Source organism: Lissotriton helveticus, chromosome 5_1 (assembly GCF_964261635.1).
Source record: "Lissotriton helveticus chromosome 5_1, aLisHel1.1, whole genome shotgun sequence".
Taxonomy (NCBI): domain Eukaryota; kingdom Metazoa; phylum Chordata; class Amphibia; order Caudata; family Salamandridae; genus Lissotriton; species Lissotriton helveticus.
In genome coordinates this window covers 226,146,712-226,174,236 of record NC_136065.1, presented here as the reverse complement: position 1 = coordinate 226,174,236, position 27,525 = coordinate 226,146,712, and the positions used below count along the sequence as shown (strand labels likewise).

At 46.4% G+C, this 27,525-nt stretch overlaps 1 protein-coding gene across 1 annotated transcript in view; it reads right to left on the bottom strand.

Annotated features, from left to right (window-relative positions):
* The window catches only part of ABCA2 (ATP binding cassette subfamily A member 2), a 693,258-nt gene that overhangs the window by 216,049 nt on the left and 449,684 nt on the right, over positions 1-27,525 (bottom strand). The window contains exons 20-23 of the mRNA XM_078642051.1: positions 26,649-26,813; positions 17,735-17,915; positions 15,219-15,431; positions 9,620-9,816 (exon numbers count right to left, since the gene is read on the bottom strand). Coding sequence (XP_078498177.1) covers positions 9,620-9,816; positions 15,219-15,431; positions 17,735-17,915; positions 26,649-26,813 — 756 coding nt within the window. The remainder of the gene's footprint in view (positions 1-9,619; positions 9,817-15,218; positions 15,432-17,734; positions 17,916-26,648; positions 26,814-27,525) is intronic.

Below are 27,525 nucleotides of genomic sequence, written 5' to 3'. Positions count from 1 at the left end.
AGAGAACACATAGGTGGCAGACATTGAATTCCTAAGCATAGGCCACATATTACAACTACGGGAATCATGATAATGGTGAGCAGTCTCCAGCCCCAGCTTTTGACGGTGTCCCAGAACCAACCACCAAGCGACCATTCTTCTTGCTCTTGGTGAACTTCCGAAGAGAGTCTGTGAAGATGTTCGATGGCTTTGTACACTGAGGGTGAGTTGTCCGGTATGTATGTACAACAGCTGGACCCAATAATGCGGCATGCTCCTCCACGGTCCGCCAGAACCACATCTAGAACGAGGCGGTTCTGAAGAGCCACCAAACGGACCGCTTGGAGCTCGGCAGTGTTGTTGGCAAAGATGCCCGCTGTGATGTTCATGGTTGTCTCGACTGCCTGAGTCAAATGTCGGATGGCACGGCTGTTTGCCATCGGGCCCCAGAGGGGGACGAGTCCTTTCATAGCATCGAGGAACTGCGCCCCTGTTGAGTCGGCTTGCTCAACGTCTTTGGCTCGTTTTTGCCTGTGGTGATTCGCTGGGGCCACATAAGTTGGAGGAAGGACGAAGGAGATGTAGCAAGCGCCCCCCCAGCCTTTGGGGAGCCAGGTGTAGGCCTTCGTGCCGCAGATGAAATACATGTTTGGGGATGACACAAAGGAAGGTGGATCCGTGGAATCCAGAGTTCTGGTAAAGCGGCAAGCGCTGCGACCCACCAGCTGTGTCCCAAGTCCTTCTACACACATGTGGCCTGTGACGTTGATGACCGTCAGGGCCACAGTCAGAGTGGCAGCCGTTCGTTTCCGCAGATAGGAGAAGGTGGGTCTGGTTGGATTGTTGAACACCTGCATTTCGATTCGTTCTTTAGCCGGGATGTCCATTTGGTTCGAGTCGCTGGGGGTCAGCGGGCAGAAGTGTGTCTTTGTCTTGTTTCGCCCGGCCCCATGAGAAGAATGTGCTGCAGTTCTGCTGGAGGTGGCATTGCCCGTATAGCTCTCTTGCAGGAGGATCAGCCAGGCAAGGCAGGAGCCGTGGACAGAGAAGGGTGAAGGGATGAATGGTATTGAATGTCCAGTGGCATGGGGTAGCAACCCACAGATCCAGCAGTTGGTGGTATTGGTGGCAAGATTGTGCTGGTGAAGTAGCTGCACGAAAGAGTTGTTCCAAAACTCCTTTCGCCTCTCTCTTAGTTGAGGAGAGAGCGAAATTAGATAATGTTCCTTCATGGTGGTAGGCTGAGCAGTGGTTAGGAATGTTTCGTGAGCAGGTGCGTGTTCTTTCATAATCCAGAGCGTAGTCATGAGGAGAAAACAGAGGAGGATTACGATGAAGAGTGCAATTGTCTTTGAGCTATGGAGTCTGTCTACTCTCGGATTTCTGTAGTGGGTATTTCCTGCTGTCTTCGTCGGCTTCTTATTTGGCGCTTCCATCATCTTCTTATCTGGCGCTTCCATCATCTTCGTCTTCAAGGTGCTCGGTAGTGGGCAGGACCACAGACTTAGTTTTAGCTTCTCTCCAGGTAACCCTTGGTAGTTTGGGTCACCGTTCTGAGATCCTTTAACCTAGTCCGTGGCCTACTTAGCCGAAGCTCCCTCCTTTCGACGCAGGAAATACCCTTCTCGAGATGGCACAGTGGGGTCAGGATGTTTTGAAAGTTCAAGTGTCTCAGTATCAGGGTAGCAGTTCAACGATGGTCGGTCCTGGTTCAGGAGCTCTTCTTGGGTGTTGACGGTGTCTGTCGTGGCCAGGGCTGGAGAGACCTTTTTGCAGTGATGAGCGTGCAGCCAGTGTTTCTTCCCCTCCACTCGAAGTGCGGTCCGAGTGGTGATCAGCACTTGCCAGGGGCCCGTCCACCGGGGTTCCAAACTCTTTGATCGCTGAAAATTTCGGATCAGCACGAAGTCCCCCGGCTGGATGGCGTGACCCGGACCCCTGGAAGCATCGGGGATGGCCTGCTGCACCTGCTGATGAAGGACAGACAAAGTTTCAGTCAATTTGTACAGATAATCAGACATTAGGACATCCGGAACGTCATGAATGGAAGTTGGTTTCGGGGCAGACCAGACGCTCATGGGTCGACCGAAGACAACTTCATAAGGGGTTAAGTGATGTCGGGTGGGGGTAGAGCGCATCGATAGCAATGCCAATGGGAGGGCGTCTGGCCATTTCAGGCCCGTCGTAGCCACTATTTTGGCCAGTTTAAGCTTTAGTGTGGCATTGTGTCGTTCGACGAGCCCAGCAGATTGAGGGTGGAAGACTGCGTGGAATTTCTGTTTAATACCCAGCCCATTTAGGATGAGCTGGATAACTTTGGCTACAAAGTGGGGGCCATTATCACTCCATAAAACACGACAGAGGCCATAACGGGGGAAAAACTCCTTTAACAGAACCTTTGCAGTGGCCATAGCGGTGTTGTCACGGGTTGGATATGCTTCCACCCACTTGCTAAATGCGCACACCACGACGAGTACATATTTCAGGCCTTGGCATCTGTCTAGCTGGATGTAGTCCATCTGCAGGACTTCAAATGGGTGGTTTGGGACCCCAAATCCCCCCCGGGGTACTACAGTTCCTTTCCCGGGGTTGTGTTGCAGGCATATTAAGCATTGTTGGACCAGGCGTTTGGCGGAATCTGGGATCTTGTCATTGTGCCAAACCCTGGAGACAAGTTCGATCATGGGGGCTGATCCTATGTGGGCAGGGGAGTGTGCCATGGTTAATATGGGAATCAAGTACGAATCAGGTAGCAACCATCTGTTCGTGTCTTTTGTCCGCCAGCAGCCTTCATCGTCTTTCAATCCCACCCGTGTCCATTCAGTCAATTCGTGTTGTGTGCTAGCCGTTTGTATTTCTCTAATTGTGTCCTTGGCGTCAGTCCAGTTTTCTGCTTGTGACCTGGTCACGTACATATGTGTTGTCGTTCTATTTTCAGCTGTCGTTCGGGCGGTGATGTCGGCTAGTGCATTTCCCTGTCCAATAATGTCTGTCACTTTCTTGTGTGCCTGGCATTTGATAACGGCAAGTTTGTTGGGGAGGAGGACAGCTTCGATTAAGGCGGAGACTAAATCCCCGTGCAAAATGGGTGTGCCGTGTGAGGTCAAGTATCCTCTCTCCCTCCAGAGGAGCCCAAAATGGTGAACCACCCCGAAGGCATACTGGCTGTCGGTGTAAATGTTCGCTGTGGTTCCTGTTGCCAGGATGCAGGCTCGCGTCAAAGCAATCAGTTCCGCTGCCTGGGCAGATCGCTGGGTGATGCGGGCTGTTTCTACTACAGTTCGAGCCGTGGTGACTGCATAGGCAGCGGAAGTGGTACCATCGGAGAGTTTGATGCAAGAACCGTCCACCCACAACTCCCCGTCGGGGTCAGGGAAAGCTGTGTCTCTGAGATCGACCCTACTCCTGGTCTGTTCGTCCGTAAGAGTCACGCAGTCATGTACGGGGTGCACATTGGGATCGTTCTCTGGCAAGGGTAACAGAGTTGCTGGGTTCAGTGTGGTGCATCTTTTCAGGGTGATATGGGGGGCAAGCAAGGTCAGTTCGTATCCAGTCAGTCGTGCACTCGTCAGGTGTTGTGTCTTGGTTTGGTTCAGGAGGGTGTCGACTGCATGGGGTACCAGTACCGTGAGGGAATTCGACAGTACAATCCCCTCACTCTGTCGGATAGAGACTGCAGCAGCAGCTACAGCTCGAAGGCAGGCAGGCAAGGCTCTGGCGACAGGGTCAAGAGTGGCAGAGAAGTAAGCGCACGGTCGTTGCTTAGGGCCGATAGCCTGGGTCAGGACAGATAAAGCGCACCCCTCCCTTTCGTGAGTGTAAAGGGAGAAGGGCTTTTTGTAATCAGGGGTACCCAGGACAGGGGCTGAGCAAAGGGCATCTCGTAGTTCTGTGAAGGAAGTTTGACACTCAGGAGTCCAAGGGAGTGGGAAAGGGACGTCTTTGTTTAGCAGAGAAAGCAGTGGTTTTACAACGAGGCTGAAGTTTGGTAACCATTGTCGGCAGAAGGAGGTGAGGCCTAATAGGGAGCGAACCTGCTTCTGGGTTTTAGGGACAGAGGTATCTAGAATGGTTTGGATTCGATCAGGGGTGAGTTTTCTTCCATCTTTGGACAAAAGGTGGCCTAGGTAAGTGACCTGGGGTAGGCAGAATTGCAACTTCTTCTTGGAGACCTTGTGGCCATTTTCCGCAAGGAAGTGCAAGAGTTGAATGGTGGCGGTAACCGCTAGAGGGGTGGTGTCGGCTGCCAAAAGGATGTCATCGACATATTGTACCAACGCCACCCCGTCGGGTAACTGGACTTGGTCTAGTTGTCTTTTGAGGGCCTGGCTGTAGATGCTAGGGCTTTCCGTGTAGCCTTGAGGCGCTCGGCAAAACCTATATGAGCGGGCTTTTAGGGTAAAGCCGAAGAGATATCGGCTGTCTGGGTGGATGGGGATGGAGAAGAATGCGTTCTTGAGGTCGATGACGGAAAAGGTGGTGGCAGTGGATGGAATCAAGGTCAGGATGGTGGTGATGTCTGAGACCACAGGGTACTGGGGTACCACCACTTTGTTGATCTCTCGGAGGTCGATGATGAAACGGTATGCTTTCTCATCTCCCTCTCCCTGCTTCTTGATAATGGGCAAGATAGGGCTGTTGCAAACGTTGCTAACCACTTCCTCTACCACTCCTGCGTCTATCAGTGACTGGATAATCATTACCAATGCCTTCTCGCCCTCTGGCGATATCCGATATTGTGGGAGTTTTGGGAGTGTTGCGTCTGGTCGGACAGTAATGTGCACTGGGTCAATTAACATACGCCCTACGTCCGAATCCGCTTTGGCCCACAGATACGGAGGTAGAGTGTCAAGCAGGGACGCGTCAACGTCGGTGATGGAAAACATGTGTCGGGGGGAACAATGTCTAAGCAGAACGGGGTTGTCGTAAAGAAACACTCGAACTCCATCTTGAGAACACCTAATCGTCGCTCGGAAGTGTTTCAGTAAGTCAAGTCCCATAATGGCGTCAGGGCTATTGGAGGAAAGCAAGAACGTGGTGTCGGTGGTGTTGTTTTCTACGTCAAAGAGAATCGGGGCAGACAAAGGGTTGGTGGAGGGCGTTCCATCGAAACCTGTCGATGTTATGAGTGAGCCAGACAAGGGTGCCCTTGGAATCAGTCGTTTAGATAACGCACTACGTGTTGCGCCAGTGTCTACCAGAAATGGAGACTTGGTACCCAGGACCTTAGCAGTGACATAAGGGCCCTGCTGGTCAACATAGAGCTCGACTGGATCCCTCCCTCGCCCTTGGCTGTCCTATGCGAAGGTGTGAGTGTCGTCATAGTCAGATTGTTGATATTGGTTCTGCCTGGGTCGGTCGAACATATTTGGTCTGTTTGATCTGTCATTAGTTGCGTCATTTGGGGGCCCTCGTTGTTGTCCCTTAGGTCTCGGTCCGTTTGCTACATCCCTGGGGTCTTTGTTTCTGATCATTTCCAGAAGAACTGGGCACTGGGATTTCCAATGGCCAGTCCCTTTGCAGAAAGCGCACTGGTCTTCTCTAAGGTCTGTGCGTCCACTGTAGGAAGTCAGAGTGCGGTCCTGGGGAAATGTAGTCTTAGGGACGTTTGTCTGGTAGTTTCCCCGGTATTGGTCTCGTCCTATAGTCACCCCTTGCAGTTTGGCAATCATCACCCTCTCTTTTAAGTCCTTCTTCTTTTTCTCTGTCGCCCTATCGTTTTCATTTTTCTGATGCTCATAATATTGGGCCATTTGGAGAATCGCTGTAGGTTTGGAGGCTGCCCAACTACTCTCGCTGGCCTGTAGTTTCTGGGAGATTTCCGATGATAGGCCCTTAACATAATTCTGGACAAACAGATGGTGTCCGGTTGCAGTGGTCATGTCCTGGCCGCTGTAATCGGAGAACACCGTTTCAAACCGGGAGAAGTATTCCGATACATCCTCCTGGGGTTTTTGGCGACAGGCTGTTACTATCGACCAGTCCACTTTCTTTTCTGGGATTAGGGTTTTTAATTTCTCTACGATTTTATCTGGGAGGTCTAGAATGGATTTCAACGGCTTTTGTCCTGGTCCCCGTTGTTTGTCCAGGTCATCGAGTTGTGACCAGGTATGTCCAAACAGCTCAAGGTGGTCGACTTTCCGGATTTGCTTCCACACATCAGCTGGTAGACATAACCCGAAGAACAAGTCGATGTCAGCCAGGGTCATGATCGTTGAACCCAGGGCTGTACCCAATTCAGTATAGAAGGCAGTGGGGTTTTTACGTAGGTCGGGTAGAGATTTCCGGAATGTCAGTATCTCTTGCCGGTCCCATGGCTGGTAGACCCAGTTGTATACTACCCTTCCTTTCGCATCTTGGTTGTTTGCATCATCGTGAGTCCCTGTACCCCGAGGAGGAACCCAGTAAGGGGCAGCCTCACGTATCGGCATCATGGTGTTAGATTGCTCGGTTGGTGGTTCGGTCACTACGGGGGCTGCGGATTTAGCTCCCGGCTTTCGTTCAGTGAGGTGGCGGAAAACCTCAAGCGTACGCGTAAGGAGGTCCGACACATCACACTCGCCCTCATCCCCGATATCGACCTTCCGGTACAGAGCCCTTAGGCTCTCGGGACCTTTGTCTCGATATCGGTCCTCGTATGCATTCAAGACATGATAACACAGTCGTACGGTAAAATGTCGTCTGTGACTCCCTGTATACGAGCTGAACATATCTGTGATGTACTCTTCATCATCCTTCCTTTCTACCAGTGTCCTTGCTATTTTGTCGATCCCCGCTCGCTCATCTTTGTCTAGTCTGTTTGTTCTTGCAGAGCCAGCCCCTCGAGTCTCATGCTCGTCTAACGTCGTTGTTGATGCGGGTTTTAATACAAGGGGTTCGGCTGGCACAGAGGCCATTGGGGCCGACGCTGTGGCGGTACCTTCGTTTGTACCTGGGGGTGGCGCGTGCTGCGCCACGGGTTGAGAAGGGGCATATGGAGGGGGCATGTAGATGATAGGAGGACCTAACAGCAGGTCCTCATTGGCTTGTCGTTTCGAGGGTAAATCAGGGTAGAGCATGGAGGGGGTTCTAACCGGACACTGGCTTGGCGTTTCCATTTCTAGTTTCTGTTTAGCTTTCTCTCTTTCTTTTATCTCTTTTTCTAGTTTCTGAGCAGCTAGGTGGGCTGCTTTTCGCAGCTCTTTTTCCAACCTACTCTCAGTTTTCTTTTTACGTTGTTCAGTTTCTTTTCGCCACATGCCGAAGCTGTCAAGCATAGTAGGTGTTGTCTTGTTTTTACCCAGGGCAGTTTCTAGCGTTTTTATTTTATCATCATCGAAGGATCCTATCAGGGGCCATTGACTTTCTTGACCCTTTTTTGTATATTTATGCCATAGTTTACTATAGGCTATAGCGGTCAATCCATGCTTCATGAACATGTCCTTATTAGGGGTGCCTTCCAGTGGGGCTGGATGGTCCATCTCTAATAGGCGGTCCGGGCTAAACAGGCTACTAATCAGTGGGGAGAAGACAGACATGACGGCTCGTAACGAGGGACTAAAAAGTCAGCACTGCCTATCTTATCACTAGGTGCAAAGACTGGACAGAATATTTCTATTCTACGTTGTTTGCAGGCAGTGAATACCTCATGGGTCAAAAATAACAAAAGACCAATAAATAACAATGGGGAGAATGAGTAGGTCCGCAAAGATCTGCGTTACCTACCCTTTTCACTATCTGCAAAAAGGGTGGTCTCTTCCCTGTTTGCAGACAGGGAATCTCCAGGAAACAATAGTTTTGCGAACAACAGTTCAGTTTCAAGTGATTATTGAGTGGGGGAGAAAAAATAAGCACGGCTGCTGCCCTACCTATCCTCCACTGCTTGCAAAGAGAGAGCCCGTTGTTTCTCCGTTTGCAGACAGTGAATCTCCAAATAAATAAAAAGAGCAATACTAGTATTTTTAAACAAACAAGCAATCAAGCAATTATTTCGCGATTTGTCGTGGTTACACGACCTTACCCGGACCGCATGGACAGTTTCCTGTCTTCCGAATCCAGCGCCCGATCGTCCTCTCTTCTCCGTTATCCTCGCGGCACTCCTGATGGTTCCCAGTCAGGACCGTAGATCACTCGAGAGAGGTCTGTTCGGAACCAGTGAAGTTCGGATGATCGGCTGTCAGACGAGGGTCTATCGGACAGACGCGTTCCCGATCGTTGCAGTCGTTCACTTTGTCGTCAGGACCTCTCCCACTGGATCCATGGGTCGCTGATGGGCCCCACGCTTGGGACGCCAATTGTAGAAAATAATTGGGGGGCACTACCAACCAGAATATAAGATCCTTAAGTATTTGCCCGGCGGTGTCGCCTCTTGAACCCACAAAGAAGTTAAACTATTGAAGAGGCAGGCGCTGGAGACTGGAAGGCAGGAAACAAGGTTTTTATTTTCTCCGGAGGAGAACACAACGAAACGGACAGAAGGTATCGTTCTGAGGTGCTCTAACTGCATTCCTGAGGCCTGGCCTCTTATACACATGTTTATCTGTTTATTGCATGTAACACATTCTCGTCGATACTTTGATGTACGGAAAGACATCCTCAGAATCCCCCCTTCCCAGCCCGTTCCCACGCAAGGTTACAGTGGGAGTCCCCGCCCCGTTCACAACAGGTGATGATCATCGCGCAGCTGGATATTCCGCCGATTCACGGAGTGTGTGGGGTTTGATCGGATCTCATAGGGCGGGGGGGGCTTTGATCAACCCGGGGATCCCTTGCTGGGGGGAAACTTTCTATTGCACGGGGAGGGGCAAAGAACAGTATCGGCAGAGCTGGGTGTCGGCCTGGGAACGAGGAAGACAAACGGGCACACGGGGAAAAGGGGTTTGCATCAAAGGGCCGGGGATCATAAATGGGAAGAAGGGAGGTGCCGCGCTGGGAACAGGACGAGGGCCTGGCGCAGAGCAGCGCTGAAGAGGGGTTTTATGATTCGCGGCAGGTGCAGGCAGGTGCAGGCAGGGGGGTTGTCAGTATGCGGGGGATGCCGGCGAAGCTAGGAGTGGGGGAGAGGCGCGCTGGCTCTCGGCGGGAGCAGGGAAGCCATGGTGTTCAAAATGGCGGCTGTTTTACGCGCACAAAAAGGTTAAGGAGAGCAAGAGGGCGCCGATAATGTTGACGGTCTCAGTCCAACTTTCAACAAGTCTTTCTCTTTTAGCCCTCATAAAAGTAGTGCCCTCAAAGATTTTAATCCATAACTTTATTTAAACCCCTCCTACCATCATATTTCTTATCTACCTTCTTCCTGAGGCAGTCACTCACACTCAACCGTTCGGCTAGTACTATTGATACAAGAGGGCAATTGTGGGCCATGGCATGGGATGCCTCAAGCAAAGAGGCTTAACATTTTTGCTATAAGCATTTTGGGAAAAGTTTGCTCAAAATGTAGATTCGCCTATGGCACCAATAATCCTTGCACTTGCCCAGTCTTGTCCCCACTCCTCTTATGTAACATATATTGCTGCATTCAATGATTACTGTTATACCAGGCGCCTTCTGCATTTTAGCCTCAGAGAGACTCCCTACTAATATCAAGTCAACAGCAGTACAAGATGAGGATGGCCTTCTCCTTTGCTGAGCCCTTCTAACTGTGTGGTTCTTGACATCTCACCTTGTTTGTATTTCAGGATCAGGTCCCAGATGGCTCTACGTGCATAAGGATCAACACCAGCAGTTGGCTCATCGAGAATAACTGCCCGAGACCCGCCTACAAAGGCAATGGCCACAGATAGCTTCCTCTTCATCCCGCCAGAAAGCGTCTGCACCAAGGAGTGCCGTTTGTTGGACAGTCCTAGATCTTCAATCATTCTAGAAAGATCAAACAAGGAAAATGCAAAACAAAATGTGAACAGGAGAAGGAGCATACAAACAATAGACAGGTTGGAGGACGGAGAGAAAAATGAAACTCAATAAGTGGGCATGGATATGAAACAAGGGGAGAGTGAGAATCATCTATTTTAGCATTTCATTCAATTCCTCGCATGAAGAGCAAACATGCACTGAGGAGAATGAAATATCTTTAAAATAATGCAGTGGAGGTGAAGACGAGGACTACAGAAGAACGTGTAAAATAATACAAGTAAAGGGAGAGCAGAAAAAGGGGTCAAAGCTGAGAAAGATATGAGCAAGCAAAATAGGAGCAAGGAAAAGGGTCAGAAAAACGCAAAAACAGTGAAAGATAAGTGAGGAAAGATGACAAAGTAAAGAAGACAACAGTGACCAGGAGAAAAAAAGAAAAAGCATGAAAATAGCAGAAAAAGTGTGTCCAGAGGAGAGAAAACAAAAACATAAAGGGGAAAATGAGGTTAGAGGTGAAGGGAAGAAAAGGCTGGGTAAGAAGAGAAAGCAGGGAAACAAGGTAGGACAGCAGCAAAGTGGAATGAGAGAAGTGAGTGAAAGGAAAAGAGAAAGGGAAATGATTGGAGAGATAGCAAATTGGGGAAAGAATGCGGAAGGAGGAAAGGAGCTGGTATGCAGAGAGAAAGAGAGAGACAAGAAGAACAGAAGTCTTAAGAAGAACAGAAAATAAAAAGCTACACAGACTTGACAGAAAATAATAAGACACATAGTTTGGAATATTTTATGACTAGAGAAAGAGACAGTCATTGCGGATATGATCAGAAAGAAAGGCTAACTGCTGGTGAGAGAGGCTGGTTTGCTTCGTGTGTGACTGGATTCATTTTAAAACATTTTAAAACTGCATTTGTACTATCGCGGTTTAGCGCTTTTCAGCGCTACCGCTCTTGTATGTAGTGTGCTATTTTAATGGGCACACCGGCTCCACTCTGCTATTGATCGCCGATCTCGGCGCAACGTTTATTTTGTGATCGCCTCCCTTGGCGCAACGTTTTGTAAAACTTACCTGCATATCTTAATTGAATTTTGCTGTCCCCGGCTCCTGGCACCGATCCGCCACGGCTTGTGCCGTTTGCAGCGGCGGTGGCCATACGAGCGCTCACTTACTTCCGCCCTGCATCCCCACTTCCGCCCTGCTGGCTAATTGGCAGGTGAGCGGTCTAGTGGATTATATTGCTGATCTTACTTAAGCCGAGTTTCCTGTCAGTCCGGGGCTAACTGCTGGTGAGAGAGGCTGGTTTGCTTCGTGTGTGACTGGATTCATTTTAAAACATTTTAAAACTGCATTTGTACTATCGCGGTTTAGCGCTTTTCAGCGCTACCGCTCTTGTATGTAGTGTGCTATTTTAATGGGCACACCGGCTCCACTCTGCTATTGATCGCCGATCTCGGCGCAACGTTTATTTTGTGATCGCCTCCCTTGGCGCAACGTCTTGTAAAACTTACCTGCATATCTTAATTGAATTTTGCTGTCCCCGGCTCCTGGCACCGATCCGCCACGGCTTGTGCCGTTTGCAGCGGCGGTGGCCATACGAGCGCTCACTTACTTCCGCCCTGCATCCCCACTTCCGCCCTGCTGGCTAATTGGCAGGTGAGCGGTCTAGTGGATTATATTGCTGATCTTACTTAAGCCGAGTTTCCTGTCAGTCCGGGGCTAACTGCTGGTGAGAGAGGCTGGTTTGCTTCGTGTGTGACTGGATTCATTTTAAAACATTTTAAAACTGCATTTGTACTATCGCGGTTTAGCGCTTTTCAGCGCTACCGCTCTTGTATGTAGTGTGCTATTTTAATGGGCACACCGGCTCCACTCTGCTATTGATCGCCGATCTCGGTGCAACGTTTATTTTGTGATCGCCTCCCTTGGCGCAACGTTTTGTAAAACTTACCTGCATATCTTAATTGAATTTTGCTGTCCCCGGCTCCTGGCACCGATCCGCCACGGCTTGTGCCGTTTGCAGCGGCGGTGGCCATACGAGCGCTCACTTACTTCCGCCCTGCATCCCCACTTCCGCCCTGCTGGCTAATTGGCAGGTGAGCGGTCTAGTGGTTTTTTCTTCTTGTGTACTTAATGACACAATGGCGGAAGCGCAGCGGACGAGCGCAGCGGGAGCGCCGACTTCGCGCCGAAGTCGTGCCAAAGTCCTGCCCGTCTGCGCCCGTCCGCGCCAGCACAAGCCCAGGGCCCAGCCCCCCTGCACAAAATCCTCTTTTATACTCTAGATCCGCTCTCCTGCTGTTGCGGGGATCAATTTGCCCTTCGCATACTGTGTTAAACTGTCAACATGCCCCTGTTGTGTGCCCCCACTGCTCCCTGGCCCTAGACTCTCTTGAATCTAGTACTGACAGTATGTCGTCTTCGTTCTGGAACTTACCCTCCCCTGCGTCTAATATACGTCCCACCTTACACAATCACTCTTCAGAATTAACCTTCATTAGTATTAATAGTAGATCGCTCTCCAAACATAAGAGAGATATCTTCGATCTGTTGGAGTCAGATCGCCCTGCTGCTCTGTTTGTGACCGAAACATGGCTTAATGATAGCTCGGGTCCAGATATCACCATGGCCCTCCCCAATGATTATACCTATGTTGGGAGAAACCGAGCGCTTAAAGACGGTGGAGGAATTGCTGTTATTTACAAAAGAGAGTTCTCTTGTAAATGGGAAGATCTCGACTTCCCTGACTGTGAGGCGGGCCTGTTTAAATTAACTCTTTCCCCCCAATTTACTTTAACAGGCATCCTGATTTACCGTCCACCTGGATCAGTGAGCGGTTGGGCTACTGCACTTCCCGAACTCATTGCTCCTTTACTAGCACAATCTACTAATTTTACCATTGTTGGAGATTTAAATATTCATTTTAATTCTGTCTCGTGTGCTATTGCTCAACGTCTTTTACAAGATCTTGAAGCTCTTGACCTGCATCTCTACAATTCCGACCCTACTCATAAGGCCGGTAACCTTTTAGACCCTATTATTTCCAATCTGACAACCATTTCCTATCAATCCTCTACCCCTGTTCTTTGGTCAGATCACTTTTTAGTTAAGTTTTCTGTTAAAATATGTATAGCTGACATCTCCAGGCCAGACCTTACTCACAAAACTAGTAGGAACTGGAAACGTCTAGACCTTGACAGATTTAACTCTTCTCTGGCCAACTCCATCCCGTCAGGTTCTAATATAACGATTAAAGAGCTACCCATAATTACATCATGGTTAACTACAGCCTTGGACTCCTGCTTACCTACCCAAAAAAATAAAACTCAAATTCACCACCCCCCGGCGCCCTGGTTTAATGACTCTTTACGCCTGGTAAAATCCAATTGTAAGAAACTTGAACGTATTTGGCGTGCAAAGTATAACCCCGAGCACAAAGCTAATTACAGATCCGCTCTTAAAACCTACCATGCGGCATGTGACACTGCTAGAGCTAATTTTGCTAATAACACCATACTCACGGCCCAAAACAGGCCCAAGGCCCTGTTTAAAATTGTCAAGGAGCTCTCTGGTGCTTCCTCAGTCCCGAAAGACCCATGCTTAGACACTGCACAGTGCAATGCTCTAGCTAACTTTTTCCGGGAAAAGATAGACAGAATTTATGCCATTTTTAATTCCACTTCTGCTACTCCTACCCATGTCGCGCCTCTGGTTACTCCTCCCTGTTCCTTGCCTACCACTCCCCCATTGCTTTCCTGGGATCCTATTTCCCCGGCGCTTTTTAAAAAATATCTTCAGGACATCAAATCTGGTTCTCCCCTTGACCCCTTCCCCCCTCAAGTTCTGGGTTCCCTTGACCCAGCTCCTCTCCACATTATTTTGGATGTCCTCAACGCCTCATTGGTAGAAGCGACTGTTCCGAATGAATGGAAGCACGCAATGGTGGTACCATTATTAAAGAAGGCCAATGCTGATCCGAACAATCCTTCCAACTTTCGCCCTATTTCTTTGCTTTCCTGTTTCTCCAAGATTTTGGAGAAACATGTCAATTCCTTACTTAGTTCTTTTGTTGAGTCCTCCAATTTTCTCCATGGATCCCAGTCCGGTTTCAGGGCTGGTTTCTCCACGGAAACTACTCTCCTTGGCGTGTCAGAAACCATCAGGCGCCAAGTGGATAAGGGTGAGACGGTGGCACTCATCTTGCTTGATTTGAGTGCCGCTTTTGACACCGTCTCCCATTCCATCTTATTATCCACCTTGGAGGCAGTTGGTGTTGGTGGTACCGCCCTGGCCTGGATTGCTAACTTTTTGTCTGATCGCACGTTTCAGGTTTTTTCTTCTACCTCTGTATCTTCCACCCTTCCTTCTCCTCACGGTGTTCCCCAGGGCTCTATCCTCAGTCCCCTCTTCTTTAATCTGTACGTAAGGCCTCTTGCGTTCTTGGCCGAACAGGCTGGTCTAACAATTTACTCCTACGCTGATGACACACAGGTCATCTACTCACTTTCCACTAACAAAAACCTCCCCTCCTCCTCTCTTCAAACTGGATTAAAGCATATATCGGACTGGATGTTGAAGCACAAACTAAAGCTCAACGGGGACAAAACAGAGCTGCTTCTGTTTGGACCCGACACCTCTCTTTGGGGCCCTCACCATTGGCCTCCGGAGATGGGTCCTCTACCTATTCCATCAGTGTCTGCGCGCAACCTCGGTGTGATCTTCGATAACCAACTCACTTTCAAACATCATGTTGTGAAAGTTGCGGCCACCTGTACTACCATCATCAGGTGGCTGAGGAAGATCACTTGGATGCTGCCTACAGACACTTTGAGGACCGTGGTCCAGGCCCTTGTCATCTCACGCCTGGACTATGGGAACATCCTGCTCTTAGGTGCTGCCAAAGAGGTTACCAGGAAATATCAAGTGGTTCAAAATATGGCAGTCCGTCTGATTTGCCAACTTCCCGCAAGATCATCGGTCACTCATCACAGGCGCAACCTGCATTGGCTGCGCATTGAAAGCAGAGTGCACTTTAAAGCACTCTGCTACATGCATAAAATCATGACTGATAGAGCCCCGTGCTATCTTGCTGCCTTAGTCCAACAATATGTTCCCCCCCGTACACTTAGGTCCTCGTCACAAAACAAATTTAAAATTCCACGCATTAACAGAGCCAAAATGGGTGGCCGCTCGTTTGCCCTGTTGGCCCCATCCTTATGGAATTCTCTCCCTCAACCCTTGCGCACGGAATCGTGCTTTCTGAAATTCCGTAAAGGAATAAAAACATGGCTTTTTAACAATTAATGTCCCTCCCTCTTTTCACCGATCAGTTTGCTTTAGCGCCGGGAAACCTCCGGGTAGCTGTGCGCTTAATAAATGTAATAATAAATAAATAAATAAATAAACAAAGGATCCTTACTTGTCCATCTCTTTGCGTATCTCGTCCTCGGCCATACCCTTCAGTCTGGAGTAAAACCAGAGGTGCTCCTCCACCGTAAGTTTGTCAAAAAGTACATTGTGCTGGGGGCACATCCCCAGATTCTTTCGGATCTCATTCATCTCTGTGCGGATGTCATAGCCGTAGATGGTGGCAGAGCCAGAGGTGGGAGGGAAGAGGCCGGTAAGAATGGACCTGGGAAGAAATTAAGGCAATGTTCAACACGCTAGAACAAAGAAACCAGAGGACAGAGCCGGCCATCCTTCTTTGAGCTAACACTTAGAACACTCATTCTCACAGGCGGTCACCCAGTCCTAGGTGACTCTGGAGAAACTGAATACAAATGTATAGAAGCATGGAAGACCCAAACCCACATATGCCCTCCAAAAAGCAATTAAACATATATAAACATTGAGTTTTAGAAGCACTGCAACCGGTTTTCAATTTGGGAAGTACTAACAACTAAAATATGTTTGCTGCCTTGCATGTCTTTGTGAATGTTCTGTGGCAGTGCAGGGGGGGGGGGGGAGTGGAGTGGAGACAGACTGGCACATTAAGGTGCTTTCTTCTGCATCCGTCACACCTTTGGTTCTCTGACCACCACTATCCTGTCCATTCACATATTGTTGAGCAGGTTTTATGTCCACCCAGTGGTGGAACTACCTCCTCTCTGGCACATGCAACCCAATAATGTTCCTTCAGCCTCACTCATGGGTACAGCAGGGGCTACCAGACTTCCACTGGTACCCAATATGAAATCAATGTGCCTGGACAGGTTCCCTGTCAAAAACAGACTGGCAATTTTACAACACCGTGGAGGACAAACCTTATACGAATGTGCAGGAATCTCTGGTGTTGGAAGAAATGTGTGCTTTGAAAAAGTAAGGAGACTCTAGAAACACAGCAAAACCAGGATAAAAGTATACTATAATAGATGTAAGGAAAAGAAAAACACAAATAGCTACCCCATTATAAAAATTCCATAAAGTAATTTCAGTAGGACTGTTCACGTGCCCATCGTATCTACCTCCATTTATGGATCAGGGTTGTATATAAATTGTCTACTTCATTAATAAGAAAGATAACAGTCTTTCTTTAGATGCAGCAAATATATCTAGAAGAGATGACTTTACTGTGAATGAGTCTTTTATTCAAAATCCGAATATATATTGCTTGTAAAATTGGCATTGTGTAGGAAATTATTTGTCTACTGGTGTTGTTCACATTGTGCAGGACTTGTATCTTTGATAAAGAATTGCATGCAAGAATATACAGCCATGATACTAGAAGCATTGCTGAAACATGAATGTAATTGTATTGCTACAAACAGTAGATATCACAGCACAATGTATATTGTTGCTAAGATGTATCATATATCAAACAGTAAACACACTGTTGTAGTAGCTCTTAAAGATGTACATGTAGTCAAAAACATTTTAAAAGGGATCCTTAACAGCTGAGTGCCCTTGGAGCAAAATCAGAAGCACTGACAGAAGAGAAGCTTTATCTGGGCACAAATTCATACGTAACAAACAAACAGAACTTATGAAATATTCTGTTCTCTCTCTATGTATATCATATAGTCTTTTAATATCAGCTGAATCTGGTTTGGTGTGTGAATCCATGTAAACTTGGAACAGAATGACAAATGTCCACATTTTTATCCCTTGCTAATACATATTTGTAAATGTTTACAAATGAAACTGATGACCATTTTTATAGCCTTGACTGATTCACAGCAAATGTCAGATACACTTATCAAAAATATTTAATGAAATTGAATTCATAATTGAACATTTTAAGAAGTTTCCAAGGACATATGTTTTAGGTCTCTGTAGGATGGAAGAAGAAGAACTGCCAAAGTGGTCAGTCTTGTGGCCCCACAGATTGCATTATTTGTGATGTTAGACACACAATCTGAAACATTGTTTGTTGATAGGTTAAACTACATATAAACTAAACCGATTGATTTAAAAAAAAGTGTTTGCTCTTCATTTTCATAATTTCTATTAAATATGAAGCATTAGAAATAAATGAAAAATGATCTGTTTACGCAAAACATTCACAATGTAAATTCTATGGAAATATTTTTAACATTGTATGACATGGGAGGATCTAGTTATTTTTAGCTGACATCAAGCATCAGAAACATGAAAAATATCATTAAAATAAAATGAAAAGCTAATTTTCTATTTACAATACAACTGAAATGACAAGACTTTACTTATGTAAAGCGTTCTGATACCCGATTCGGGTCAAGTTCGTGCCATATAAAACTAAGTAAAAAAAAATAAAAAATGTGTTCTGACAAATGGGACAGTTTAGCCTGCAACACGGTATTATAGAATGATGGCTTATGTCTAGTGTATGTAGCAGACAAGCATATACAATCCCACATGCAACCGTCTTACTCTTTAATTACTTCTGCGGTCATAAGTGTTGCTGTAAGAGTGCATATAAAATGTTTGCGCCATGAAGGCTCCTTTAGGACAACTTACATGGTGGTGGTTTTGCCAGCTCCGTTGTGTCCTAGGAACGACACCACTTGGTTCTCATGGAGGTTGAGGCTCAGCTTGTTCAGGGCCATCTTCTTGTCCGTCTTGTACACCTTGGTCAGCTTGTCTATGCACACAACCAGTGGGAGGTGGGTTGGCTCCTCCTCAATCCCACGAGTCTCTTCTGCAAGGAGTAGAACATTTTATCAGTGTTCTGTAGTGTGGGATACACAAGGTGTCCAAAGACACTTTGTTATGAAAATGGAACGAGATAAATTCTGAAATGGACAAAACCTTCATCTTATCCAGCTGGAATGCCAATATGTTGGGAACATTTGAAGTAAATTTAATAGCCATGGTTCCAATGTATTCAACACGGTTACTCACCTACACTGAGGTATCAACCTGTGGTCCAAATTAAACCTCACAGTAGGTATGTGTAATGTGTTAACTGCACTACTTTCTAGTAATCTTTCAGAGAAAGTGCTCTACTTAGCTTCAGCATCAAGTTTAAGAGTCTATGATTGTCGCACATCTCTTACCCTCACACATGACGTGCTCTTCTCATATAGTACTTACACATGACTGGCAACTTTACGCCATGCATACAATAAACACCTGGTCAATCTAAAACCCTTCTGTGACACCAGCATGCCTAACTGCACCATCAGGTTCGCAACAAAATGATCAGAGTCCAACAAATTGACTCATGAGTGCCATCAACTCTCCTATAGGACACATTCCAAATACCCACCTTTGAATCACACTTGCAAACTCCTGATTGCTTTACATCGGACATTGTAACAATGTTACAATGCTTGTGAGGGGTAGATGCATTGCGACCATCCAGCTCCAAATGTTTGTTTACGAATATGAGGAGATTTGGGTACCAAGCTGTGGTGCCCCACCTCCCCATGAGAATGTAAATCCAATGCATCCCATCTTGATGTGAGATCCGCAGCAGTCAATGAGCCACAGAGGTACATTCGCAATGCTACAATGAGTGTATCTTGTCCAGCTTGACTAGTACTGTGAGGGGCTGAGGGATTGTGACAACTGCGGTTCAGCAGCCTTTGTACCCCGCAGAGGAACTGCAAAGAGAAATAAATTGTAATCAAGCTGGCCATCTCCACAAATGTTCCGCCTAGCTCAATTGTTGTCCTCCGATGCCGGCATGAGTCACAGAGGGGCACTGCCTGTGCTAGCGCGCATAACACACAGAAAGACATTCTGACTGAGGTGCTTGCCTGGCTGCCCGAATAAACCATCACTGGTTGCCTCCCAATGATTTCCTATGGTGGATGTATATTTCCATACAAGGAACATGCTGGATCTGGGCACAATGAGAGAGTGGATGCGAACTCTTCAAATGCTCTACTGTAAAAACCTTTTGAACCCACGATTGGCCCAGACTGCCGCTGGGTGTTGGTTGGGAGATGCCTGAGAGCCATTTCTGTGGTCTCCTCTCCCAGAACCCTAGCTCAGCCGGAGGAAGTGAGTGTGGTATGCAAGGTCTTCTGAGAATTTACTTCATTTGAGGGGACTGAAGTCGTTGTCCCGCTGGCCGACCTCGCCATGCCCCATAGGGTCTTGGGCCTTGCTACTGGCCTGGCAGCTGCAAACCCCCTGGAGCAAGACACTAACTCACCTTAGACTATTCGCCAGGCATCAGACTGGATCAGGAACATGCTGAGCAGTACCTCTGAACGCAGTTAGGTGGTGTCGATTGGCTCTTCATCTGCATCGTCTGGGTTGAAAGTGAGGTTGTGGTGCCTGCAGATTCCTCACCTTCGAATAGATACCCAAGCAATCCATCCCCAAAGCTGGGTCTGTGTACTGGCTCAAACCAGAAAATCCTGGAGGCCCGAACTGGCAAAATGCCCATCTCAACAGACCTGACTAGGTAGTGCTTCGTGAACGTGTGGAGTTACGCCCACATAGTGGCTTGACAGATATCCAGGACAGGTACCTTGCGTGCCAACGTAGGAGCAACGACCTTGTCCCAGGTAGAATGGGCCCTCTGGAGGCTACTTCTTAGCAATTGCATAGCAGCTCTTAATAAAGAGTAGAATACATGTAGAGATAGTCCACTTCTGCACCGCCTTGACCTTTTTCGCTGCAGTAACTCTAATGAAAAGTAGACTGTCCACCCAATGGTCTCTGGTGCAATTTATGTAAAAAAAGAGAGCTCTCCTTGGATCTAGGGAATGCAGTCTCTCCTACTCCTTGAATGAGGTAGAGTGAAAAATGTAGGCAGAGTAATGCGCTGACTGACACAAAATGGTGTGACAACGTTTGGCTGGAAAGATGCACACATATGAAGAACATGTTTGTCAAGGAAAAATGTGGTGTACGGAGGCTAAACTGAGAAAGCTTTAAGCTTGCTGACCCTCCAGGATGATGCAATGGCCACAAGAAAATCTGTTTTAATATTCAAGAGCCACAGAAAACAACTGTGTAGGGGCTCAGAGGGAGAACACATAAACGTGTGGTCCAGATTGAGGTCTTATTGGGGCCTCGCAAAAGGGGTAGGACGGAACATGTGTTGCAAACCTGCACAAAACTGCTGAAAATATCATGGTCACAAAGACCTCTACATAGGACGTGAAGCCTAGGTACCCATTAGAGATGACCACCTCCCGCACATGTATGCAGATGCAACCATTCCTGGAGGTAGGCGGTCAACAATCATTACAATAACGTGCAACTCAAAGTTCTGGTCAGTGGAGCGGGATCATATAGCTTTATCTTGACACCCGCGCCCTTGGAGCTCCCCGCATGCACTGCAGTTTCTACATTGTTTAACCTTAGAGTCCGGAATGGAATGCTGCAAACCGCCAGATAGCAGGGGGCAATCTTGCATTATAATGTGAAAATGACTATCTTACTTAACTGCACCAAGGCAGTTAAGCAGGTAAGAAGTTCCTTTGACGAGGAGAAACCCAGACTGAGTGACTCCGTGTTTTTTCCAACAACGTTGTGGGCCTTTTATAGTGTTAAACCCTGTTTGGAACCCCTACATTTTTGCTAACCCGCATCTTATCTGTGTGAGTGACTTCAATGTTATTCTTAACTCGTCTCTTAACACATCTAGGCTTGCTCCAGACTATCGGGTGCTGCAACTAAAAATCTCCCTACCTTGATGACAGCACTTCATTTTTTTGGAAGAAGTGTGGTGCATTCATCATGGAGAGAAGAGGCCTTTTCCTATCATTTGTCTGTCCATCCCTCTTACTCTGTGAAAGGCTACTTGCTGACAGGAAGACAATCTGCAGAAATTCTCATATGGAAGGTATCTTATTGGATCATGGGCTTTTGAAGGTGGACATCGTCATAAGTAACCGCAAGCAGCCAATTATGACATGAAGGTTAAGGCCTATGTGGCTGGGTGGGGCTGCGTTCTATGCTGATCTTTGAAGGTAAATAGTTTGCTTTAACAATCTTAACTAATTGCGTGAAGTGGGAGACTTGTAAGGTGATGGTCAGTGGGTCCTACATAGGCACCACAAAGGGAGCTCAGAGCATTATACTGCGAAAGATTAATGCATTTGGGAACAAACTGTGCAACAAAGTGAATATGCCCATGAATAATGAATTGCTGAACTCCAAAAGGACTGATACTGTGGCCAACTTGCAGGCAATTTAGTGAGGCTGTGTAAATTTAACTATGACCATTACATGACCGATCTTCATTTGAAGGGGGACCACATGTGAACATATATAGCCTGGGAGAAGGCGCCTTGGTGATTTGGAGCTCATGTGGGGCAGGGGTGACAGATTGGGAAAGTATTGGTGATGTCTTTAGGGATTACTTCTAGCCTCTCTGGTCCGATGTGATGTTTCGCGTCAAGGTTTCCTTAAGAGGTTGGCCAATGGACACTGAGCCTGCAGGCAAAGAGCTGGAAGGGGAGTGGGAGGTGGCTTCAAAGGTGGGGGTGGGGTAGTGTTTCGATTCAAGGTTTCCTGTAAGAGGCTGGCCTATGGACACTGGTGTCTGCAGACAAAGAGGGGGAAGGAGAAAGGGGGACTTCAGGGCAGGGGTAGTGTTGGGTGTGTGAGGAGGATATGAATTCACAGCAGCCTGGGTAAAGAGCATGGCTAGGATGCCGGCAGAGTTCTACAATGGATATGCTAAGTTACTGGCCCCTAGGTAGTTAGCGGTCTACAAGGAATTAATAATGTCCAACCATCCATCCTAAACTCATATTTTCCAGTATTTTCACTAAAGGTAAATAAATAAATAAATAAAAGCCTCAAACAAATGTTCACCGAAGGGGTTTTCAAGGATGGTTCAAGTCAGAGCAGAATTTGCAAGTCTGAGTGTCTTAGCAAACTGTACTGCACTGTGCATGTGTACACAACTGAATTTCCACTGTGCATAAGATCACTCGCACTTTGTGCATGTAAGCTTTAGCACAAATATTTTGTCAATCTACTCCCGGGCCTGAAAATATATGTTAACATTATTAAGACGTAATTCAGTTCTTTTTCCGTTTACTTGTCAAACAACATATAAAGGGGCACTGAGGACATGCAGCGTAGAATATCATTTCATGAATAACAAAACTTCATGAACAATAACCTAATTTTTATAGTGATTGTCTTTAACACGTGCTATGAATATCCAATTTATGAAACTGGAACGCATGAACGTTTGAGCTGGCATTGCTAGGCCTCCGTTCCATAACTGCACGCCACAAAAAAATGTCTGCAGTGAACATTTACCCACTGAGCCACCTTGCTGACTCTTTGAAAACATATTTCTTCAACAGACTTTCTAGTGAAAATCTTTGTTGACAATAAATCATCACAGTTACAAAGTTGAGCCTACTCTCTTTCATGCCCATGATGAGGCAGAAAGAAATTTCAACAGGTAATATGCCATGCTATGTCATATTACTTTGAATATCTCACTAACACAGGCTAGCATAGCAACTATTAAACCAATGGGGTAACACCCACAAAATCAAAGGACCTGGGTATCAGTGATATAAACAAAACAATGGCCCTAGACTATTAATTAAATTGACTTAATCCATAGGATAATTTATAGATTAGAAATGCGATTCAATCTGCATTTGAGAAGTCAAGCTACATGGGAGAGACAGGTTATTGAATAGGCAATGAACACCAAACCCACATTTCAAAATTTGTATTTATCAAAAACAGAATAACACAATTATTTACATTATCATCAAAACAATTATTCAAATACACGGCGCAAAGACTAGAAGAGCTATAGTCAAAGTGAAAAAGGGGTGCTCAAGTGGAAAGAGGAAAGGAGGAAAAAGTTCAGGCATATGGTTCAAATATTTACAAAAAACAAAAATCAAGTGGTATTGTTTCCGCTGATTAATAGGCCTGTCCAAATTGTTCTAGAGGTGGAAAAGGGGGGACAATGAGGGGTACAGGCACAAAAACTAAAAAAAGTCGACGTTTCGACCCTAGTGCTCTAGGGAGTTTCACTTCCTCGGCTGCGGGTCTTCATCAGGACGTGGGGGGGCGGGGGAGGGGGAAGAAGCCTGGCCGTGATCACACTCGTTGTCTGGATCAGCCACCTGGGGTATAGAAATGGGGTAAGATTTAAAATTGGTGCTTTTCCGATAGTGATAATTTTATCGGGGTTTAGTGGGTACATTACCAACACAGCTGGTTAGGTGCGACTCCCTCCTGGCTGGTTAGGATTCACCTATCAGGTAAATACAAAGAGGGGACATGAGTCAAACTTATGGGTATCATGTCCACCTCAAATGATAAATGGACTCACCTAGTTCAGGTTCAGACGGTCTCATATTAAAATTAACTTGTGGTATGAAGAATGGGACCTGCAAAGGACGAATGGAGTCAGTTACTCTCCACAAACTAGTCAGTGGTTCACAGATAATGGCGCTCCACAATGTACTAAGTGCCTTCAAGTGATGGCAAAACAGTACTTACCAATATCGTGTGAAGTAGAGTTTTCCTACCGGCGCCTCCTGGGCAATCCGGTAACACGGGGAATTATTAAACCACCGTTTGTGTACGTAATTCCAAACACATGGCATAAAGTTGGAATTGCCACTAATTCGTTGCCGCAGGGGTACAGGTACCGAAGTTGACTGTGGGTGAAAATAAATGGGACAGAGAAGTTCGGTTAGATACTTCTTCTGTCGTTCTGAAATGAATAGATATGTTCTGAATTTTAAAGGAGGGGGCAGGTCGGCCCTTCGAATATATCGTACCTGCGAGGTTCTCTGCCTGCGTGTTTGACTTGGTTCAGGGTTCTCGGGCACAAGTCACCGTCAGTATTCCCAAAACGGGGGAGGACGCGGCAGAAAAACAGAGCCTACTTCCGTATTCTACATGCGGTCACATGGGGTACCTCTTAGCCAATGGGAAAGGCCGAGTCTGAATCTCGACACTAAAGACAGACTTGAACAGGGCAAGGGGTTGAATTCAATCGACATTGAAAAAGGACCACTCCGAGTGTTTCCATGATTTCATATGTATAACGTTACTAATAAAAAGGTTAATTACATATTGGAAATACAATTGCTCACAGTCCATTTTATGTATACCATATGAAATTACAATTTATAGCATCACTCAATGAATGTTGGATCTGACCTGTTCAAAAAAGTGTGAATACAACCTTATTGATACCCATAAGTTTGTAGCCCTTGGGAGACGGGCCCTCACTCATGTCCCCTCTTTGTATTTACCAGATAGGTGAATCCTAACCAGCCAGGAGGGAGTCGCACCTAACCAGCTGTGTTGGTAATGTACCCACTAAACCCCGATAAAATTATCACTATCGGAAAAGCACCAATTTTAAATCTTACCCCATTTCTATACCCCAGGTGGCTGATCCAGACAACGAGTGTGATCACGGCCAGGCTTCTTTCCCCTCCCCCGCCCCCCCACGTCCTGATGAAGACCCGCAGCCGAGGAAGTGAAACTCCCAAGAGCACTAGGGTCGAAACGTCGACTTTTTATAGTTTTTGTGCCTGTACCCCTCATTGTCCCCCCTTTTCCACCTCTAGAACAATTTGGACAGGCCTATTAATCAGCGGAAACAATACCGCTTGATTGTTGTTTTTTGTAAATATTTGAACCATATGCCTGAACTTTTTCCTCCTTTCCTCTTTCCACTTGAGCACCCCTTTTTCACTTTGACTATAGCTCTTCTAGTCTTTGCGCCGTGTATTTGAATAATTGTTTTGATGATAATGTAAATAATTGTGTTATTCTGTTTTTGATAAATACAAATTATGAAATGTGGGTTTGGTGTTCATTGCCTATTCAATAACCTGTCTCTCCCATGTAGCTTGACTTCTCAAATGCAGATTGAATCGCATTTCTAATCTATAAATTATCCTATGGATTAAGTCAATTTAATTAATAGTCTAGGGCCATTGTTTTGTTTATATCATAGCATAGCAACTATTCGCGACTGAACTTTGCCCCCATGATGATTTAGATGTTGCTCACGAAATTCACCTTTTAACACAACAAAAGGGTTGATGTGGCTATTCTAATAATGCTCTGTACGAAATTTTGTTAAATTAGTACTGTGATTTTACCTTTTGTGGCTATTGCGAGGAACAGATTTGTTGTGAGTTTTGAAGAAGCTGCGAGACCACGAACTATGTCAGCTGCATATATTGTGATTTATTTTTTTTAACTGTTTTTATTAATCCACAAACTTATTGCATGTACAAAGAGCAGTGATATTATATCATTGGTTTCATTTACAGTTGAATTATCAATTCCTATTAACAGGTCTAAGGCCACCCCTGTAAGAACCTCAGACGTTCCCCGCTTCCTTCTTAGAGTCCACGCTCTGTCTGCCATGCTGACCAGATTTTCTCCCCTTTTTTGGGGCATCCTCTACTTTTATAAATCACTGATTCTGCCTGCCAGCACCAATCCAGGGAATGTTTCTATATTTGTTGTGATTTTATGATCAAGAAGATCAAATGTATGGAATCATACTATTTAAATAGGTTGTATGGATGTTGGACTCCTCTCAATAAACATAGATATTTAATGATACTGAGAGTTTGGTGCTAACAGTGATACTCTGTTAGAATTTGTGCTGGAGCTTGCAGCTAGCCTCACTCACACTCATTTTAGAGGGTTGTACGACGGTACAACACTGGTAAATGCATTGCATGCATTTGCCCCACATTTTTTAGCATGCATGTTTTCACCGCGATTATGCATGGACATCGCGTGCCAATACCGTGCATTGTTTTTATATTTAAAAACAATGTACTTGTGGGGGGATACCCCTCACCCCCCCCCCAACTTACCTTAAATTTGTGGTATTGGTATGCAATGTAAATGCTTAATCGCGTTAAAATAAGGTGTGCTAAAAAATGCGAGGCAAAAGCATGCAGTGTATTTACCACACTGTAAAGGCTGTTTCCCATTTTAGAGGACCGGGGCTCATATTTCAGCATCAGACTCTGAGGGATAAAAAGGTAAAAAAGAAGAAGATGGAGGAAGGAGAAAGAAAACTGAGACACAGGGAAAGGAGATATTAAAAAGAACCTGCAGGAGTTGGATAAAGAGACAGGAAGTGTATGATAGAGGCATAAGGTGGACTCAAGCCTAGGCAGTTTTGGTATTCAGCAGTCCTCGCGTTCAAAAGCAGCCTCCATCAGAAAACCACTGCGACCCTGCATTCATGTTTTTACAAATTAAGCATTGGTTCTATGACAGCGAAATAGGAGGTTTACCAGCGGTCCTTAGCAATACTGCTTTCTCCCAGCTATCACCAATTACTGCCCTTTCACTTTGCTGAGACATATAATCAACAACTGGGCTCCAGCCAGGAACATATTTTACTTAGAGCAAGTAGAGGTCATCAATATGTAAGTAGCTAACATAGCATTCTGAAAACATAACACTTTCGCCAGTATTCCCACCTTACCCATTCGCCTGCTCTCCATGGCACAGGCCTGGTCTTCCTCCATGATGCTGAGGCGAGTGGTTCTGGACCAGGGCCAGGACCACTCCCAGGTCTCAATTCGCCCACTTCCAAGCCAATAGGATTTCTGGAGTGGGAAGTACCAGGGTCGAGGCAGACCATACATCCCTGCAAAGAAATGCACCTTTGATCATTTAACATACAATAGAAATTGGCAGACTCCAACATCTAGAGAGGGGGCACAGCACCTACAAAGCAGACAATACCATGTGAACATTCTGCGGCTACCACTTCAGAAATAATGTGAGAAGAAATGATAACGTTTGTAACAAGTTGATACTCATATTTATATCTCAAATAGAGATAAGATAGCAAGTACTTTATCACAGTCTCTTCTCCTCGATTCGTACTTGACAAGAAAGAGATGGCCAGGGACAGGCAAGTGTCCCATAGGGACAGTAGAGAAACAGTTGTGATCGGAAGAGGTGTGGCGCCGCGGCCAGGGCGACTGACGCTGGAATCTGGGGATCACGGTTCGATCCCCGGCTCCGGCGGCAGGTTAGCCCAGCACCATGTGACTCTGGGCAATAGCTCGCTTAATCTTCCCGACGGCCCCAGCGCCTAGAGACCCTTACGGGTGATTGTGCGCTTTACAAATGTGGATTATTATTATTATTATCGGAGGAGTGGCGTGCAAGGCAATGATAAGGGAACAACTTCAAGACAGAAGGGGTGGGGAGATAATGGGGATTTCCTCTCAGCGGTAGTGAACAACAAAAAACAGGTTCTATTACAAATAGCTGGTAAAACAAAATTACAGTGAGCAGTGAGATTATAAGGCTGAAAAGACAAAAGGGGAAAAACAATCCTGCATAACTAT